The sequence below is a fragment of the Mytilus edulis genome, chromosome 10 (genome assembly GCF_963676685.1).
Source record: "Mytilus edulis chromosome 10, xbMytEdul2.2, whole genome shotgun sequence".
Taxonomy (NCBI): domain Eukaryota; kingdom Metazoa; phylum Mollusca; class Bivalvia; order Mytilida; family Mytilidae; genus Mytilus; species Mytilus edulis.
The window spans coordinates 13,174,965-13,197,899 of record NC_092353.1 but is presented as its reverse complement, the minus strand read 5'-3'; the positions used below and the strand labels follow the sequence as shown (position 1 = coordinate 13,197,899).

At 36.0% G+C, this 22,935-nt stretch overlaps 1 protein-coding gene and 1 long non-coding RNA gene across 3 annotated transcripts in view; one reads left to right on the top strand and one right to left on the bottom strand.

Annotated features, from left to right (window-relative positions):
- Window positions 1–354: 354 nt before the first annotated feature.
- The window catches only part of LOC139493441 (baculoviral IAP repeat-containing protein 7-like), a 55,254-nt gene continuing 32,673 nt past the window's right edge, over window positions 355–22,935 (bottom strand). Inside the window, exons 5-7 of one of the 2 annotated variants that reach the window (XM_071281841.1) lie at window positions 1,963–2,103; window positions 1,510–1,653; window positions 355–831 (exon numbers count right to left, since the gene is read on the bottom strand). In XM_071281841.1, the coding sequence (XP_071137942.1) occupies window positions 629–831; window positions 1,510–1,653; window positions 1,963–2,103 (488 nt within the window). In that variant the 3' untranslated portion in view covers window positions 355–628. The remainder of the gene's footprint in view (window positions 832–1,509; window positions 1,654–1,962; window positions 2,104–22,935) is intronic. The other variant, XM_071281843.1, reaches the window with a different exon arrangement.
- On the top strand, window positions 4,833–14,429 carry LOC139493439 (uncharacterized). The gene is made up of 3 exons (XR_011657004.1): window positions 4,833–5,026; window positions 6,413–6,520; window positions 14,391–14,429. It is a non-coding gene; the product is annotated as an uncharacterized lncRNA (long non-coding RNA).

The window sequence follows — 22,935 nt, the reverse complement described above, 5'->3', positions numbered from 1 at the left end:
ATAATATAAGCAACATGACGGGTGCCACATGTGGAGCAGAATATGCCTACCCTTCCGGAACACCTGACATCACCCTGAGTTTTTGTGGGGTTCGTGTTGCTTAGTCTTTAGTTTTCTATGTTGTGTCTTCTGTACTTTTATTATTCTGTGTGTCTTTACATTTTTGGCCATGGCTTTGTCAGTTTATTTTCAATCTATGTGTTTGGTTGTCCCTCTGGTATATTTCGTCCCTCTTTTATGTCAAATTAAACACCAAAGATTGCAGAATCTTTTAGACTATGTTTTGGCAAATTGAACATGATTTCTGAATCTGTTTATCCTTTGTAATGGAAAAAAAAAAGAATGAAATAAATATTGATTTCGAATAAATTTCATTCCATTTCTTCATTTTCATAAAAGTGTTGTCATATCTATGACATATTTAATATTTCAAAACATAATTATGAACAGATAACTATAAAATCCATTATTCTATTAGTCGGACGTGTTTTCACAATATATTTAGTTAACAAATAACAGTTAATTTAAGTAATAAATCATGTACGTATATCTTTTAAACGTTTTATCCTAATGAGATTGAATGAATTGTATCAGATGATTCGGTATTAATGAGATGTATATGAAATATTTAAACTGCAAAGCTGGCTCTAAAAGAACCCTTGACTTCCGTCCTACAGACCGGGCAGTTACCAAGAGATGGTGCACACAGGGAACAGCTTATCAGGTGACCACAAGGTAAAAAGGCAATACAAACAATGTTTTCACAACATATTTTACACAGCATTCTTTCTTTCATCTCTCTGTTTTCATGGATCATCTTTTGTTTTATGTCTGAAAAAAAAATATATAAGACAAATCTCCATAATATATTTCCACTGCACCAAGAAGAAGATTTTTAAGGCCTAAATTGTCAACAAAGTAGAAAAGTGACGGATTATTTTCACATCACAAGTCATTTTTTGTGGTAGATAGTTGAGAACCTAAGACACAATGATAAAAAAGTTCTGAAAACCAGTTATTTTCTATAAAATGCTGCATTTTCAACTAGAACCGATCTAATTGTTACTTTTTAAAACAACACACATTACCCATAACAGTTGAATGATAACTTAAAACCACAGAGAGGGTACAGCTTTTTCAAATGAAAATAAACTGTGTCTAAAAGTAGTCAGTGCAATTGATTCAATGATAAACCGTAGTAGGCAATTGAACTTGGTTGAAATATTTCACTTACTTCATTTCAAGTAGCAATTACGACATTCAATTTAATTCTAATTAATCTCTGACTTCGTCATCCTTATATATGTATAAGCACGCGAGTTGTAATAGTTTTAATCAGATTGTACAACACGTACCTAATCAGTTGACGAATGTGAAATTTGAATATTATCAGGATAATCTAGTTTTCACGGGTATATATATATATAGCCTGTATGATATGACAAAAAGTATGAACGGATCAGGTTAGAAAGAAAAGTAGGTGTATAACTGGCATGCATATGAATATACCTAATATTTGCTCAAGACTCCGCTTTTTGTTGATATGTATTTTGTCTTGAAGAAAGGGTTGCATAGTATCATCGTTTAACTGTCCATTATTAGAAAGATTTAAAATGGTTCTCAGTAAGTTTGAAGATGTCAATTCTCGCCATCCTGAAGAAAAAAATAGGTGAGATTGAGATAATTTTAAGAATACAATACGAACCGAAGTTATTCTTATGACAACAACTAGGCTCACAATAGCTCTCTTATGATTTGGTTCGTCAGACGAAGCTGTGAAACAAAAAAATATCAGAAAAAAGTTTGCTAAAAGTATTAGAACTTAATTTAGGTTTCGGGGTCACACATATTTTGAACTCCATCATAACTAAACAGACTGCATTAAGTACATCTTATTAAAAAAACCCAGGTCATTTAATTGTACGATATATACGGTCACACCGTGGTGAAAACAATATTTACCCTTTTCTTGCAATACAATATCTATCGCAGTTTTAACAGTTTTGGGTAAATAACGATATTCTACAAGCGCTTGGGCTGCATTTGTAAGCAATGGATTCTTCCTTTCTGCTGCAGTAGGGGGTCGTCCACAGGGTAGAACATCTAGATATAAGAATTCAAAGAACAGTTTTTATATTTAAGAAAATGAACAATCAAAGTACAGAGGTACTGACCATCGGGTGATCGCAAGTTCTTGTGGATGGTCAAAAGTACATATCACAGAAAAAGATCACATCTCTATACCTAAAACTGAGGTTAATGAACATAGATATATTTTTTTCTGAGACAAGTTCGTGCGCGGATGATTAACAAATGACAGGAAATTCAACCGCACCGTAATAACTATTATACTGTAGTGATACAAATCAGTATACCTGGCTCTATTATAATAATAGAATAATAGTCCCAGAGTATACACTGGTTTGTTGTTATATATTATATTATTAATAATATAACAGTTGTATGTATATATAATGTTCATCCATTTGATTATTATTATATTCAACTATTCTAATAATAGTGCAGTGCAAGTGCATGGTGGACACACTTCTGTTAAAAAAGATTGGATATGAGAAGCCATTCATATTTTCCTGCAAAAACAATTACAGAGTTCCGGTCCTTGCCGGGAGTGTCGCAAAACGTTCTTGAGATATTCTTCCGCAAGCTTTAACACAATTTTTTCGGTACGTGTGCATAGGTATTATCAATGATCTTTTACTTTTATATATATATCAACGACAAAACATTTTCATATTACTAATTTGTGTTTTAAAATATTTTTTTTTAGGATTATCCATTGAAAAAATGAATTTAAAACAAGCGATAAGTAATTTTATTTTGCACTATAAAATGTCCGCGCATGTATAATTTTTATAGATCGGTTGGAAACATAGTAGCATTGGCTACTATGTTGATATTTTAACAAGTTTTCTTTTTTCTTTTAACATCATAAACTCCCTATGTAAATTACACCCATGTAAGCATCTATTATATAGGTAATTTTATTGTCACTTGCATGAATAGGAATAACACATCATTGACACATGTAAATAAGATAAGCATATGATAATAAACCAGTTAAAAAGCAATATCTGTATATATAACTTTAAAAGACACAACAAAACCAAAAAGTACGTATAATAACAAACATACACATAATGTGCTGTACATAGTTGTAAAGAAACAAAAACAAAAAAAATTAAACTGTCAATTGTTCTTGAACAATTGAGAGGTCTTTCCTTTTGTAATGTAAAATACATGTTCAAACAGACGTAGAATGTATTGAAAAGCTTTAAAACACACTGAAAAACCTTTAAATAAGGTTAAAAACACCAAATTCGCTATATGGGACATGACCTTGACCTTTGACCTTTTGACCTTTGTCAAGGTCATTAGTCCCCAATGTCATTGCCTAAGACCCCATGGGTCTAGGACCTTTGGTTATATAGTAAAAGATGATTTTGTCTTTCCAGAAACCTAAAACAGGTGTTATGCCCCTTAAAAAAAGGTCAAATCTCTTCGGTCAAAATGTAACAAAGTTGTGCCGTAATGACCCAAACATTTTCCACTATTTAAAACTTCTGTAAGTATAATGGTTTCTGAGATTATCCCATAACAAGGTGTTAGGTCAAAGGTCAAGGTCAACATACAAATTTGACCTTGAGGTATTTTTCAAAGATACATAAATTGATGATGATTGGTGAAGATCCTAGGTGTCTACGACTTACGGTTTCTGAGTTTTGGTGGTCAACCGACACCGGTTAATTTTCATAGGGGCATAACCCTACCAAAGAGTCGTTGAATCTTTTCGATCCAAATGTAACGAGAACCGGGGTCTGGTCCTTAACAGATTTCACCCTTTGTTTTTTTTCTACCTATTACGGTTACGGTGTTGGAACGATAACAAGGTTTTTGGGTTTCGGAGGGATTACTCCGAACCGACAAAATATTTCGACTCACAGGGTGAGTTCCGGATAGGTATTCATGACACCGATACAAAGTGTGAATATGAAAGCGACACGTCTTACGGTTAACGCGGCTAAATTTGTCAAAGTTTGGCGGAACAAAAAGAATAATAATAATAATAATAATAATAATAATAATAATAATAATAATAATCAGAAGAAATACAGTAAGGTCTTTCCTTATAGAAAAGGAAAGACCTAATAATAATAATAATAATAATAATAATAATAATAATAATAATCAGAAGAAATACAGTAAGGTCTTTCCTTATAGAAAAGGAAAGACCTTAATTATCCACAAAATTACCCTCATATATACTCTAATATCATTAGAGGTGTTCCTGTCTATAGGAAGCTTATACAAAGAAGAAGAAGGAAACACAAAACTAATTTGCATAAAGGAAATTTAGGCCATAGCAATACATTCAAATGACCTCACGGTCATCTCGATGTAAAAATATGTATATTTAGCTGCTTAGGTGTTACTTATTTATCGTTTTGTATGCAGTTCTTCTATTGTTCTGTTGCACAACTGTGCCAGGATTAATGGAGGATTTGTCGCCCACTGACATGGGTAACCCCAGCCAGTATCCTGTAATTCACGGTAGGCACTTAAAGTTAACCATCGAGAGACGTTAACCACCGAGAGTCGGTTTTTAGACCCGCCCAGTGCACCTAAGCACGCCTACTTTTGGAGCTCTTTAGTATGAAGATAAGAAAAATATACGAAATTACGGAACTGTATACCCTGTTTTATCCTTGTTGTTGGTGTTTCTTGCGCATGCGCACAAAGCACGGTGATAGTTACGGTTACTGACTCAGGAACCTTGTATATTATATACGTTTAATAAACTGGATCCTTGTTGTGTTCAGTTACCGATACACTACGATGGAATTACGGACCAGTTTAACATAAACATGGTAAATAGATAGACAGCTGATAATCATAATTGATTAAGAAATAACCTGGAAGAAGAAATGAGTTAACTATTGATTACAACAGAGACGAGAATGCCATCGTGTTTGTTCTGCTAAAAAAAGCAGGAACATTGGAGTTTATGGTTAGATTTTAAATATTTATTGTCTCCAAACTGGGTAAATTTGATATAGTAACAACCCCCCCCCCCCCCTTTTTTTTTTAAATAACTCGAGAACCACACATCTCGCTCGCTTAACAAAGTAACAATAAGAAATAATTATTGTTAGTTTCAAGAATAATTAATCGTCAAAACTTATCCCCTCCCCGACATCAAAGGAAGTTAAATGTATTATCCCAAAATTAGACCAAATTATTATGATATAAGGACGTCTTGACAGGCTATTATTTTATTTTGTTTTGTTGGTTTTTTTTTTTTGCTTTGACGTCTTCCTCCTGTATGAAAAAAACATAATAGACCCCCCCCCCCCTTTTCCCCATAATATAGCTTTTTAAGAAGTCATAATTATTTGGACTACCCCTGAATATATTTCAGACAGACTCTTCTCTAAAAAAATGTAAACATGATTTGAGAGAAATCTTTGGAATAGTTTTTCAAATGATTTAATTATTATGTCATGTATATAATTGACATTAACATAGTTATTAACTGAGACTACTAGTATAACACATAGTGTTATAGCAGTCTCAGCTATAAACTTTCCATTGTATTGACCAATATGACTAACTCATATGCTCTTTCCCATAAATGTCACAATATCAATATATTACAGTGAAACTGATAGTTTGATGACATTGTTTAAGACTATTGACCTCAGGTCAGCCTAAACTGAGTTTAAAACTGTAATTTATTCATTAAAACAGTTCAAGACATGTACCTTCTGAAATGTGATTGCATCAAAATTAAACCTAAGGCATAACATATTATAACATAACATTTATTTAACGCATCAATGTAAAAATATCGGAAATTGATGAGACTGTCATTAAAGTGAGAGAGTTAGCGCTATAGAACCAGGTTTAATCCACCATTTTCTACATTTGAAAATGCCTGTACCAAGTCAGGAATATGACAGTTCTTGTCCATTCGTTTTTGATGCGTTTTGTTTGATTTTGCCATGTGATTATGGACTTTCCCAATTGATCTTCCTCTAAGTTCAGTATTTTTGTGATTTTACTTTATACTTAGTGTGCAGGAAGTGCCACGAAATACATACTGATTTGTAAAATTAGATGATGATATTTGTGAAGTCAAAGATATTATAGCTAGTTATAACTGGTTTTAGATATAAATCTGAGTAAAAGGTTGATTTATATGTGCTCTTTCATGTTTAGATTATAATTTAAATTTAATCTTTTGAAGTTTTTTTTATAATATTAAGACATTAAAATCACAATTATTTATTTATACACAAAAAAAAAATTTTGTCCTTTTTTAGTTGAATGACTGTACACAAACATTTATATACACACATAATTTTGATAATTCTGTAATGTTTTTTTTCTATAGCCCCAGAATGTGACAAAAGACTTATTAATCCAGATTTACAAAAAATAGAAATAGTTCAGCTACCATAAGACTGCTATGACAAAAATTTTGCAGTTTCCAGAATTTGAGGTAGAGTATAGTTAGGAATAGTTTGATTATGCAGATGCTTAGTTTGCCATAAACAATTATGCCCTTGATTCAAAAGCAGAGGAAACAAAAAAGTATGAAAATAGTTGAAAAAAGTAATCATTATTACCTAGTCATATACTGTAAATAGAAAAAGAGAAAAGCACTGGTTATGATTTGGTATTTTTAATAGCATTATCATTTGTCCATAACTTGGAATATATACTGGATTGAGCTTGACATTTATTTAATATCATTGACACATGGTTGCAAGAAATGAAAGATGGTAATTTAAACCTAGCAATTTTATTAAGATTTAAAAAAAAAGCTTTTGATTTGGTAGAATATGACTTTCTTTGTTTAAAGCTCGACATGTATGGATTTAGTGAGACTACTGATAGTTTTTTTAAGTCGTACCTGAATAACAAAAGGTATACATTTGTAATGTTAACTCTGAACAACAACATGTAAAATTTGGTGTTCCCCAATGTTCTATACCTTGTCCTCTAATGTTTGTGCTATTTATAAATGACCTTCCCTTATGCATTAAAAATTGTGAAACAGACCTATATCGTTGTATATGCTGATGACACCACTATTCATAAATCAGGGGGAAACATCTAGAAAATATAAATGATGATGTTCAAGAAGATTTATACAGGGTTGAAGAGTGGTGTAAAATGAATAACATGTTCATAGATGCAAATGAAACAAAATGTTTGATTACTGGAACAAAGCAGAAACTATTCAGACTTTTCAACCAAACTTGATAATAAATTAAAGTATTACAAAATTCTTCATGTGAAAAAATGTTAGTTTCAAAATTGACAGCCCACTAAGTAACTGGAGAAATCAAATTGACCAAGGTTGTGCTAATATATCATCCAGAATATACCATCTTTCTTAAATACATTTTTTTTTATATAACTGCAAGAAAACATAATACAATGGGTGTTCTGCCCCTAATTGACTACTGTTGTATTATTTGGGATGAATGTAAAAATTGAGGGATAACAAGAATTTTAAAAATCAAAAAAAAGGACAGCATGATCAATTCTAGATGCAGATCCGTTATCCCTCTTGGTATATAGGAGCACTATATTCTATGTTAACCTCCGCCAGTAGGTATAAACAAATACTGTTGATAGACGGTATATAGGAGCACTATATTGTATGTTAACTACCGACAGTAGGTATAGACAAATACTGTTGATAGACGGTATATAGGAGCACTATATTGTATGTTAACCACCGACGGTAGGTATAGACAAATACTGTTGATAGATGGTATATAGGAGCTCTATATTGTATGTTAACTACCGACGGTAGGTATAGACAAATACTGTTGATAGACAGCATATAGGAGCACTATATTATATGTTAACTACCGACAGTAGGTATAGACACATACTGTTGATAGACGGTATATAGGAGCACTATATTTTATGTTAACCACTGACGGTAGGTATAGACAAATACTGTTGATAGACGGTATATAGGAGCACTATATTGTATTTCAACTACCGACAGTAGGTATAGACAAATACTGTTGATAGACGGTATATGGGAGCACTATGTTGTATGTTAACCACCGACGGTAGGTATAGACAAATACTGTTGATAGACGGTATATACATTGTAGGAGCACTATATTGTATGTTAACCACCGACGGTAGGTATAGACAAATACTGTTGATAGACGGTATATAGAAGCACTATATTGTATGTTAACTACCGACAGTAAGTATAGACAAATACTGTTGATAGACGGTATATAGGAGCATTATATTGTATGTTAACCACCGACGGTAGGTATAGACATATACTGTTGATAGATGGTATATAGGAGCACTATATTGTATGTTAACTACCGACAGTAGGTATAGACAAATACTGTTGATAGACGGTTTATGGGAGCACTATATTGTATGTTAACCACTGACGGTAGGTATGGACAAATTCTGTTGATAGACGGTATATAGGAGCACTATATTGTATGTTAACCACCGACGGTAGGTATAGACAAATACTGTTGATAGACGGTATATAGGAGCACTATATTGTATGTTAACTACCGACGGTAGGTATAGACAAATACTGTTGATAGACGGTTTATGGGAGCACTATATTGTATGTTAACCACCGACGGTAGGTATAGACAAATACTGGTGATAGACGGTATATAGGAGCAACTACCGACAGTAGGTATAGACAGATACTGTTGATAGACGGTATCAAAAAGCACTATATTGTATGTTAACCAGCAACGGTAGGTATAGACAAATACTGTTGATAGACGGTATATAGGAGCATTATATTGTATGTTAACCACCGACGGTAGGTATAGACATATACTGTTGATAGATGGTATATAGGAGCACTATATTGTATGTTAACTACCGACAGTAGGTATAGACAAATACTGTTGATAGACGGTTTATGGGAGCACTATATTGTATGTTAACCACCGACGGTAGGTATGAACAAATTCTGTTGATAGACGGTATATAGGAGCACTATATTGTATGTTAACCACCGACGGTAGGTATAGACAAATACTGTTGATAGACGGTTTATGGGAGCACTATATTGTATGTTAACCACCGACGGTAGGTATAGACAAATACTGTTGATAGACGGTATATAGGAGCACTATATTGTATGTTAACTACCGACGGTAGGTATAGACAAATACTGTTGATAGACGGTTTATGGGAGCACTATATTGTATGTTAACCACCGACGGCAGGTATAGACAAATACTGTTGATAGACGATATATAGGAGCACTATATTGTATGTTAACCACCGACGGTAGGTATAGACAAATACTGTTGATAGACGGTATATAGGAGCACTATATTGTATGTTAACTACCGACGGTAGGTATAGACAAATACTGTTGATAGACGGTTTATGGGAGCACTATATTGTATGTTAACCACCGACGGTAGGTATAGACAAATACTGTTGAAAGACGGTATATAGGAGCACTTTATTGTATGTTAACCACCGACGGTAGGTATAGACAAATACTGTTGATAGACGGTATATAGAAGCACTATATTGTATGTTAACTACCGACAGTAGGTATAAACAAATACTGTTGATAGACGGTTTATGGGAGCACTATATTGTATGTTAACCACCGACAGTAGGTATAAACACATACTGTTGATACACGGTATATATGAGCACTATATTGTATGTTTACTACCGACGGTAGGTATAGACAAATACTGTTGAGAGAAGGCATATAGGAGCACTATATTGTATGTTAACCACCGACGGTAGGTATAGACAAATACTGGTGATAGACGGTATATAGGAGCAACTACCGACAGTAGGTATAGACAGATACTGTTGATAGACGGTATCAAAGAGCACTATATTGTATGTTAACCAGCGACGGTAGGTATAGACAGATACTGTTGATAGACGGTATATAGGAGCATTATATTGTATGTTAACCACCGACGGTAGGTATAGACATATACTGTTGATAGATGGTATATAGGAGCACTATATTGTATGTTAACTACCGACAGTAGGTATAGACAAATACTGTTGATAGACGGTTTATGGGAGCACTATATTGTATGTTAACCACCGACGGTAGGTATGAACAAATTCTGTTGATAGACGGTATATAGGAGCACTATATTGTATGTTAACCACCGACGGTAGGTATAGACAAATACTGTTGATAGACGGTTTATGGGAGCACTATATTGTATGTTAACCACCGACGGTAGGTATAGACAAATACTGTTGATAGACGGTATATAGGAGCACTATATTGTATGTTAACTACCGACGGTAGGTATAGACAAATACTGTTGATAGACGGTTTATGGGAGCACTATATTGTATGTTAACCACCGACGGTAGGTATAGAGAAATACTGTTGATAGACGATATATAGGAGCACTATATTGTATGTTAACCACCGACGGTAGGTATAGACAAATACTGTTGATAGACGGTATATAGGAGCACTATATTGTATGTTAACTACCGACGGTAGGTATAGACAAATACTGTTGATAGACGGTTTATGGGAGCACTATATTGTATGTTAACCACCGACGGTAGGTATAGACAAATACTGTTGAAAGACGGTATATAGGAGCACTATATTTTATGTTAACCACCGACGGTAGGTATAGACAAATACTGTTGATAGACGGTATATAGAAGCACTATATTGTATGTTAACTACCGACAGTAGGTATAAACAAATACTGTTGATAGACGGTTTATGGGAGCACTATATTGTATGTTAACCACCGACAGTAGGTATAAACACATACTGTTGATACACGGTATATATGAGCACTATATTGAATGTTAACTACCGACGGTAGGTATAGACAAATACTGTTGAGAGAAGGCATATAGGAGCACTATATTGTATGTTAACCACCGACGGTAGGTATAGACAAATACTGGTGATAGACGGTATATAGGAGCAACTACCGACAGTAGGTATAGACAGATACTGTTGATAGACGGTATCAAAGAGCACTATATTGTATGTTAACCAGCGACGGTAGGTATAGACAGATACTGTTGATAGACGGTATATAGGAGCATTATATTGTATGTTAACCACCGACGGTAGGTATAGACATATACTGTTGATAGATGGTATATAGGAGCACTATATTGTATGTTAACTACCGACAGTAGGTATAGACAAATACTGTTGATAGACGGTTTATGGGAGCACTATATTGTATGTTAACCACCGACGGTAGGTATGAACAAATTCTGTTGATAGACGGTATATAGGAGCACTATATTGTATGTTAACCACCGACGGTAGGTATAGACAAATACTGTTGATAGACGGTTTATGGGAGCACTATATTGTATGTTAACCACCGACGGTAGGTATAGACAAATACTGTTGATAGACGGTATATAGGAGCACTATATTGTATGTTAACTACCGACGGTAGGTATAGACAAATACTGTTGATAGACGGTTTATGGGAGCACTATATTGTATGTTAACCACCGACGGTAGGTATAGACAAATACTGTTGATAGACGATATATAGGAGCACTATATTGTATGTTAACCACCGACGGTAGGTATAGACAAATACTGTTGATAGACGGTATATAGGAGCACTATATTGTATGTTAACTACCGACGGTAGTTATAGACAAATACTGTTGATAGACGGTTTATGGGAGCACTATATTGTATGTTAACCACCGACGGTAGGTATAGACAAATACTGTTGAAAGACGGTATATAGGAGCACTATATTGTATGTTAACCACCGACGGTAGGTATAGACAAATACTGTTGATAGACGGTATATAGAAGCACTATATTGTATGTTAACTACCGACAGTAGGTATAAACAAATACTGTTGATAGACGGTTTATGGGAGCACTATATTGTATGTTAACCACCGACAGTAGGTATAAACACATACTGTTGATACACGGTATATATGAGCACTATATTGTATGTTAACTACCGACGGTAGGTATAGACAAATACTGTTGAGAGAAGGCATATAGGAGCACTATATTGTATGTTAACCACCGACGGTAGGTATAGACAAATACTGGTGATAGACGGTATATAGGAGCAACTACCGACAGTAGGTATAGACAGATACTGTTGATAGACGGTATCAAAGAGCACTATATTGTATGTTAACCAGCGACGGTAGGTATAGACAGATACTGTTGATAGACGGTATATAGGAGCATTATATTGTATGTTTACCACCGACGGTAGGTATAGACATATACTGTTGATAGATGGTATATAGGAGCACTATATTGTATGTTAACTACCGACAGTAGGTATAGACAAATACTGTTGATAGACGGTTTATGGGAGCACTATATTGTATGTTAACCACCGACGGTAGGTATGAACAAATTCTGTTGATAGACGGTATATAGGAGCAATATATTGTATGTTAACCACCGACGGTAGGTATAGACAAATACTGTTGATAGACGGTTTATGGGAGCACTATATTGTATGTTAACCACCGACGGTAGGTATAGACAAATACTGTTGATAGACGGTATATAGGAGCACTATATTGTATGTTAACTACCGACGGTAGGTATAGACAAATACTGTTGATAGACGGTTTATGGGAGCACTATATTGTATGTTAACCACCGACGGTAGGTATAGACAAATACTGTTGATAGACGGTATATAGGAGCATTATATTGTATGTTAACCACCGACGGTAGGTATAGACATATACTGTTGATAGATGATATATAGGAGCACTATATTGTATGTTAACTACCGACAGTAGGTATCATAGACAAATACTGTTGATAGACGGTTTATGGGAGCACTATATTGTATGTTAACCACCGACGGTAGGTATGGATAAATTCTGTTGATAGACGGTATATAGGAGCACTATATTGTATGTTAACCACCGACGGTAGGTATAGACAAATACTGTTGATAGACGGTATATAGGAGCACTATATTGTATGTTAACTACCGACGGTAGGTATAGACAAATACTGTTGATAGACGGTTTATGGGAGCACTATATTGTATGTTAACCAGCGACGGTAGGTATAGACAAATACTGTTGATAGACGGTATATAGGAGCACTATATTGTATGTTAACTAACGACAGTAGGTATAGACAAATACTGTTGATAGACGGTTTATGGGAGCACTATATTGTATGTTAACCACCGACGGTAGGTATGGACAAATTCTGTTGATAGACGGTATATAGGAGCACTATATTGTATGTTAACCACCGACGGTAGGTATAGACAAATACTGTTGATAGACGGTTTATGGGAGCACTATATTGTATGTTAACCACCGACGGTAGGTATAGACAAATACTGTTGATAGACGGTATATAGGAGCACTATATTGTATGTTAACTACCGACGGTAGGTATAGACAAATACTGTTGATAGACGGTTTATGGGAGCACTATATTGTATGTTAACCACCGACGGTAGGTATAGACAAATACTGTTGATAGACGGTATATAGGAGCACTATATTGTATGGTAACCACCGACGGTAGGTATAGACAAATACTGTTGATAGACGGTATATAGAAGCACTATATTGTATGTTAACTACCGACCGTAGGTATAGACAAATACTGTTGATAGACGGTATCAAAGAGCACTATATTGTATGTTAACCAGCGACGGTAGGTATAGACAAATACTGTTGATAAACGGTATATGGGATCACTATATTGTATGTTAACTACCGACAGTAGGTATAGACAAATACTGTTGATAGACGGTATAAAGGAGCACTATATTGTATGTTAACCACCGACGGTAGGTATAGACAAATACTGTTGATAGACGGTATATTATAGGAGCACTTTATTGCATGTTTACCACCGACGGTAGGTATAGACAAATACTGTTGATGGACGGTGCAAAGGAGTACTATATCGTATGTTAACCACTGACGGTAGGTATAGACAAATACTGTTGATAGACGGTATAAAGGAGGACTGTATTGTATGTTAACCACCGACGGTAGGTATAGACAAATGCTGTTGATATACGGCATATAGGAGTATTGTATTTTATGTCAAACATCGACGATAGGTATGGACAAAATCCGACAAATACTGTATACAGACAGTGTATAGAAGTACTGTATTGTATGGTAAACACTGACGGTTGGTATGGACAATTTCTTTATCATGCATCAATTGTAAATAAAAGTATCATGTGAGTGACACAGGCTCATTGAAGCCTCTAGTTTTGATATTATTAATGTGGAGATCTGGTCTAATTTATCATTTTCTCTATTACATGCATGATAACTGCAACAATTGAATTGAAATAAAAGTGATAATATTTCTGTTGTAGGTTATCAAGATTTAGTGTTTCCATACAAGTGACAAAGACATCTCAAACTTTACAGGACAGAGTAGACTTTTTTCACTGTGCTTAGTTTTGTCTTTATGTCTAAATTATGATACCTTTGAAAAAAACAATAAAATATGGAATAACATTTATTTCTATCTTATAAAGTGGAGTGAAGAAATAAGGGGTCATTGAAAACATAAGAATATATTGCTATCATATATGCAGATCAGCAGCCCATACATTTGCTATAGCACATAAATATGGGACCAATAATTTCAAGTTGCCTTTTAAAAAAGACCTTATAATATTAATGTTATGCGAGATACCACCAAAGACCACTAGGTGTTGATCAAATGATATTGTAAATAAGAGGGTTGTCCCAAAATATTTCCAACAGCTGTTTGATATACACTATCTTAATCAAACCACAATGGTAAAAAAACAGTTTTGGTCAGTCTTAAAAGAAGCAAATATAATTTAGAAAAAGTGCAAGCTGTTGATAAAAACTACAAATAACTGCCAGTCCTAAATGTGGGTGGAGATTACCATTTAGCACAAATGAGTTTCTGGACTAAAGAAAGTAATTTCGGCACAAACCGATTATACCCTTTCAAAAACTATTGGTAGTCCCTTTTATAAAAGTTGCAGATTATCTTTCTATCTAGATTATCTATGACAACTAACTGCTGCTCCTAGTGACGTTAGTCTTTGGTTTTTGAAAAGATTGGATATATTGTCACAATTCTTTTCTAAGGTCTGATAAACAGGAAGTAGCCAGATTAGCTACTAAATATATGAACACTGAAATATAGTCACTTAAAATTCCCATGGCTGTGTACATGTTCAGATACGAACTATGAAAATTTTGTTTATATCTTTAGAGAAGTAAAATCAAGTATGTATGTCTTTAGTTTTGTCAAATTACTGTCTTGTTTTGTCCTGTTATTAGGTAACAGTACTGATACAATACTGTAAAAATACGGAGATGTGGTATGATTGCCAATGAGACGCCTACATGTATCTACTCAAGTTCAAATAAAGTGGATGTAAGCAGTTATATGCAACCATACAGCCTTCAACAATGAGAAAAATCATATCAAATAGACCCTTGTAAATAGGTGTTGATCAAATGATATTGTAAATAAGAGGGTTGTATATTTCATGACGGTATAATACTAAATCCCTAACAGGAGGGATTGTGCCTGATATTCATATGATGAAGACATAATCTTTCAATCAGTTTAATTAAGGTCTGGTTCTGGCATGTCAATAACTGCTAGTAGTCTGTTGTTATTTATGTATTATTGTCATTTTGTTTATTTTCTTTTGTTTCATATTCTGACATCGGACTCGGACTTCTCTTAAACTTAGTTTTACTGTGCGTATTGTTTCGCGTTTGTTTTTTCTACATTGGCTACAGGTATAGGGGAGGGTTGAGATCTCAAAAAACATGTTTAATCCCGCCGCAATTTTGCGCCTGTCCCAAGTTAGGAGCCTCTGACCTTTGTTAGTCTTGTATGATTTATAATTTTAGTTTCTTGTGTATAATTCGGAGCTTAGTATGACGTCCATTATCACTGAACTAGTATACATATTTGTTTAGGGGCCAGCTGACGCACACCTCCCTGTGCGGGAGTTTCTCGCTACATTGAAGATCTATCGGTGGCCTTCGGCTGTTGTCTGCTCTATGGTCGGGTTGTTGTCTCCTTGACACATTCCCCATTTCCATACTCAATTTTATAGTATGATTTACATCTGCAATAATCACGAAACAATCAGAGACAAGTTTGGGTCTAAATCTGTATGACCCACATAATCAAATTGACCGAAGAGAGAGGCGAAAGATACTAAAGGCTTATTCAAACACATAAGTCAGTAATAAACTGACAAAACCACGGCAAAAAAAAAGAGAAAGATTAAAAAACAAACAACAGAATGCAAAACACAACAAAGAACATCACAGACTGAACAAAACGAACCTCGCCAAAAAACTGGTGTGACCAAAATTTTATGACTAATTTATCTCAGCCTTACATTATTTAGCAGACCCTTTATTATACCAAACCAAACAAAGTTCTTTATGGTACAATGTTTTTGATCCATCGGTCTGTCAGTCCTGTTCTCGTTATTGCAACTCCTCTGAAACCACATAACAGAGTTTTATAAATCTTTGTAGATAATGAGGAAATTATGAAATTATCAATTGATTGATTTCCTATATACTCCTACAACAGTTTGTCATAAAATCTGTTTAAAGACCACAACAGAGTTTCACGAATTTTTTAGATAGTTAGAACATGCTATGTAAATGTGCATATTGGCAGAAAATCATGATTAATTTTTTTATGCCCCACCTACGATAGTAAATGGGCATTAGTTTTCCGGTCTATGCGTCTGCTCCTTCGTCCGTTTTCTCGCTTCAGGTTAAATGTTTTGGTCAAGGTAGTTTTTGTTGAAGGTCAGGTCCAATAAACTTGAAACTTAGTACATATGTTTCCAATAATATGTTTTTTTCTAAGCTTAATGCCAAAGAAGGTTTTTCCCCCTATTTCACGGTCCAATGAACAAAGAAAATGATAGGGCAAGTGGGGAACGGTGTACGATGGACACATTCTTGTTTTTGTCGAGCCTGCGACTTTTGTCACAGAAAGCTCGACATAGGAATGGTGATCCGGCGGCGGCGGCGACAGCGTTAGTTCACTTCTTAAAAGCTTTATATTTTAGGCGGCGAACGACCTGGATGCTCCATACTTTAAATACAGATGCCTTAAGTTTGGAAGTTTCCGTCTGTCACATGTCCATTGTCCTTGAACTCATTTTCATGGTTCAGTGACTACTTGAAAAAAAGTTAAAAGTTTTTGTAATTTCTCTCATATTATGGGTAACTATGTTTAGTATTTGCGTACCTTGGTCAGCATGCCCATCAGACAGTTTTCACTTGACCTCGCCATCATTTCATGGATCAATGCAAAGGGTTAAGTTTTTGGTGGTCAAGTCTATATCTCAGATAATGTATGTGAAGTTAGCAGCCGGTTCGTTATTCGTTATTCGATATTCAATATCCAGCCGGCTGCTAGCAGCCAGTTTGATATTCAAAATTTAGTGAAAAATCATAAGAAATTAAATACTTGAAATTATAAAAAGCACGATTTTCATAGTCAAAAGGACTGAGAAGATACGTAGGAATCATTAAATGACCTTTTCAAGCTGTCGCAATTTCTCGTTGTCCTCGAATATAAACCCTTTTCCGTGCGACTTATTTGTCTGTATGTAATATAGAGTTTTGTCATAAAACGACTTCAAAGATGTACTTTTGTGTATAATGTTTCTTACGACAAAAAGAAAAACCAATAACTCTAGAAATATTTTTAACTATAAATAGAAATATATATGGAAAGCCAAAAAAAAAATTTCAGTCAAAAAATGTCCAAATTTTAAGACAAAGGGCACAGGGTGATGGTGAGAGCCCCCTGATCTCTCAATCTTTCTAATATTTAACAGACATTTAGTCAATAGGTAGATACAAACGTGACTAAAAGGACTTTGGGTACACTTCCTGTCTTCTATGTTTACGGAGCGCCCAAAGTGCCAGTTGGATATTCAAAATATATAGCGAAAACCTACCCGAGACCGCTTAAATGAGGTTGAGACCCCCCTGGTCTTTCAATGTCCCTAAAATTCAACCAAATCATTGACTCTGTATATATAAAGATTGTATTAGATGGAGTTTCCAGAAAAACGTCATCTTCAATCTCTACGGAGGGCTAAGATTGTCACTTTTCAGTCAAAAAATGTCCAAATTTTAAGACAAAGGGCACAGGGTGATGGTGAGAGCCCCCTGATCTCTCAATCTTTCTAATATTTAACAGACATTTAGTCAATAGGTAGATACAAACGTGACTAAAAGGACTTTGGGTACACTTCCTGTCTTCTATGTTTACGGAGCGCCCAAAGTGCCAGTTGGATATTCAAAATATATAGCGAAAACCTACCCGAGACCGCTTAAATGAGGTTGAGACCCCCCTGGTCTTTCAATGTCCCTAAAATTCAACCAAATCATTGACTCTGTATATATAAAGATTGTATTAGATGGAGTTTCCAGAAAAACGTCATCTTCAATCTCTACGGAGGGCTAAGATTGTCACTTTTCAGTCAAAAAATGTCCAAATTTTAAGACAAAGGGCACAGGGTGATGGTGAGAGCCCCCTGATCTCTCAATCTTTCTAATATTTAACAGACATTTAGTCAATAGGTAGATACAAACGTGACTAAAAGGACTTTGGGTACACTTCCTGTCTTCTATGTTTACGGAGCGCCCAAAGTGCCAGTTGGATATTCAAAATATATAGCGAAAACCTACCCGAGACCGCTTAAATGAGGTTGAGACCCCCCTGGTCTTTCAATGTCTATAAAATTTAGTTAAATCATAGACTCTGTATATATGAAGGTTGTATTAGGAGGATTTCCCAGAATATTGTCATATTCGATATATATATGGAGGGCTTATATTGTCACTTTTCTGCTAATCATTATCAGAATTTTAGGACAAAGGGCACAGGGCAATGGTGATAGCCATCTAATCTCTCAATCTTTGTATTACTAAGCAGACATTTAGTTAATAGGTAGGCAGAAATTATAACCTTATGTTGGAAAGGGCCAACCATATCCCCACTTGGGGTTGTGAGAGATTAAACAAGCAGCTGACCACCGTCTTGACAAAGAGAGAGACCGATTGAGCTCGGCAAATTGTGAGCTATGGGATGAAAAAAAAAAACAGGCGCACCGGGTATGATTACCACGAATTTTATATTTTTTGATATGGACGATAGGATCGAAAGATCAAAAGCTGGGTCTAAAAACCGTTTAATCGTGGATATTGGTTTTGGGTGAAACAAATTGATTTTATTTTGGATTGTTATAAAGATTAAGACATCGATCCAATAACTATTAATAGCTGGAATTAGTTGTTGAAAACGTCAAAGCCCTGAGTGGTATTGCCAAAATGAACCACCGACGATGGTACTCCCGGATGAGGAAGGATCAGTTGGATCAGTTGATCCGAACGAAGACCAACATTTTTTTAGCGTTGTTCCAACCCTATACTAGGAAGGATATTATCACCCAAGCCAAACAGCATGAGTTGATAGAGGTTAGCAGGATGTCGAAAGATCGACTACTGGATAAGTTACAGGAACAGATCAGAGAAGATAGGAAATCATTGGGGATAAAATTGAGGTACATCCACTGAAGAAAGCCTTTCAAGATGTATTTACTACCTGAAAGATGACCACTATTATTGACATGGAGGTGCAGACCTTCCTTGAGGTCTCTCAGATGTCAAGAGTGGAACTTATAGACGATTGGGCATTGAAAGGATAACAAGTCAATGTGATGCTGCACTGTGAAGATTAACCCAACAGGTAAGATGGATGATGAGAACGTGGGATACTTTCACTCGGGAAACCAGATTCTCCCTTCAACCACGGACTTGCTTGAAACCCTTGAGAAGGGTAGATTAACCCTTGATTTAGAATAGATGATAGTGAAGTATACCCGCTGCACATTTCAAACATTGGTGAACAGCGGAAGAGAGAACTCACCTTACTGCTGATCCAAGGCTACATGTGCTTAAACCACGTTTATAGCAAGGAAGTTCTGGAAACCAACAAAGAGTGTTGCGTCAACCACAAGGCAGCCAAGATCAGAGCTGCCCAAAGAAGGGACATACCAGCTGACTTTTGTCAAAAACACCCACCCGATGAGAGTCCCGTTCGTAGTGTACGCGGACTTTGAGTGCTTTGATTTACCGATAAGGTTGAAATAAAAAACGATAAGGTTCTGTAGCAATACACAGTTTAATAGAAGTTTAGTATCGCATTATGGCCATGGTGAATTTTTTAAATATGAAAGTTTTTGTACAATGAAATACATTTTTAGATAATTGAAGAATAATATAGCCTCCTTAGTGGGGTTATATGAACATTTAGATTGTTTTTAGCATGTTTTATATGGTATGTATCTGTTTGACAGTCCGTATTTTTCTATCCGTACCACCCATAGGTCCATAAACTATTGTAGTGTTTATCAACAAATATTTATAGCTCGACCTTTTCAATTCAAATTATGGAAAAACGAGCAAAAATGCATGTGTGTTTTTTTAACCTTTCGATAGATATATGCCTATAGTTTCAGGAAAGGTACAACTGTTCAAACCAACGCTTAGGGGCGTTCAAACAAACGCTTACAGGTATTCAAACCTTCACTTAGGAAGGTTCACGTCAACGCTTTAAATAAATGAACGTTTATAAAGATTACAGACCCGAAACAGTGTGAGGCGCTCGCCAAGGAGTTGCAAGAGATCAAGCGGAAGATTCAAGCCAGTAACATGCAGCATCGCCTGGAGAAGATTGGACTCAACCCTGACCTTTCCAAGGTGTTAAGCCTGTGGTTGAGGCTCAGCGAGAGGCAGCTTCACCGATCACCTAAACGATCGTTTAACTTCCTGCAGCAGTGACAGCCCTCCAGCCTCCACCGCCCAAGTTTGACTACCCACTATCAATTGCACCACCTATAGACACCATCCTCGGACTTCGAGCACAGCAGTATTTGCAGATCAGTAACGATCCTTCGCCGACCACACCTTTGGATCTCGATCTCTTCATCGGAAGCTAACCAGTTACTTCTGACGACGATGATATTTTCGTGGATGGTGTGAGGTACAAAGGAACCCTTAACCTCTGGGAACTCATGGTGAAAAAGAAATCAGAATCTTTCGAGTCCGAAGTTTTTAAGACCTTGTCGACTTCTGTGAATTCATTATTATTCGTTGTATACCAATTTTCGTGGTTTTCGTGGATACAGGTGAACCACGAATTCAAATGTTCAACGAATAACATATTTTCAATAGACGTTGATTAAGAGATTGGCAAAACAACGAAATCAAATATCCATGAATATGAAAGTTTTCAGCAATCCACGAAAATTGATACCCACGAAAATAAATGAATCCACAGTATGCAGAGATCCTGCACAGTTCCGGTGCATGTATCAAGGCAATTAACCCTCTCGAGAACCCTAAGGCGATAAAGATCTAAGTGGACGAAGATTGTGTCTCACATCTAAAGCAAGATAAGCATTGTAGCGGACTTCAAACCGTGTTTCTACCCTCCGACTTTGACCAGCTCCTTTTTTGCTTGTATCTGTGCAACACTGCATACCGTGCTGGAAACAATGGTGTGCGCAACGCGATTATGGCGATCATCGATGCCATAAAGAAAGGTGAACACATCAGCATCAAGGAATATAAGCAACTCCATCGTAATATCCTCAATTAAGAAAGGTTTTGTTTGAAAGTATGCATACGGTGGTAGAAGTTTTTTTGACACTATCACCAGTATCGCTGGTCGCATGTTCACCTCCTCTGCTGCCAAGACATTGAAAAGTAGGCCTATGAGCACTGCCACCAATGCAGCCATGATAGGAGTGGTAGGTGGTAGTCGTCAACCATGTCGTTGACAAAGTGACCCACACTCGAAAACCCATTGACCAACGCAGCAAGCCCAATCAACAGCTCAGTGTTAAACGCAGAAAGCCCAACAACCAAACCCAGTTAAACAATTTCATCTCTGGTCGTGGCATCGGTACCATTCCAACTTCCTCCAATGCTATAAATAAATACATAATGTCTGACATCCTTACAATCACAGAAGGGTTGACCTTCGATGAAAGTCTTCAAAAATATTAATACTAGGTTCACGAATTCGAACCTTAAGCCGGCGCCCAACTTACCAACTCTGGAGCGTCACTCCTGCAGACGAAAACAAGATGCAACTGTACAAAACCATCTAGAAAAAATCCACGATCCTCTGTGGATTTCGCATGAGACAGTGTGATTTCATAGTCGTTCTCTAAGCCTCACAGTTTAACTGCCGCCTAGCTGCCAATAGTGGTCGCGAAAAGCCAAGATATATTATCGTTGCCTTTCAAACCGACAGAGATAATGACAAAACCAATAATGCTTCCGTGTTCAATCGCTGTCGATTGCAAAATATCCATGTCACCCTCAAAGCTGAACGCTACTCAGCCGTCGACTTTAATGCCGGTTTTTTTCAGAAAACAAGGTTGCCATAGTGTTCAAGGAGGATGTAGACTTCAGAAAGAAATTCTACAACATTGACACCCTCCTTAGTAACGGTGATGTCAACCCCTCTGATTTCATTGACATATAGCCGCTGTTGGTCATCGATGTAAGTCATCAGTCCGAGCGGACATCCAAATTCGAGCGGAATTCGAGCGTTATGTTCCCGCCAACACCGAAGCATTTGCACTTCCAATCTCCGTAGGAGTCCTAGGCATCCAGTTCGAATCGTTCGGTCAGTAGTTGAACGTCGTGTTTTAATAAATAAATGGATTTACCACACTGTTGCAGCAAATCGTCCACAACACAGACCTAAAACAAGGGTTTTCCATCCTTGTCTCTAGAAACGACAGTCGCATTTTTACTCTGTTCAACCCCCTCCCCCAACTACAATTTAAGGAATCGAAC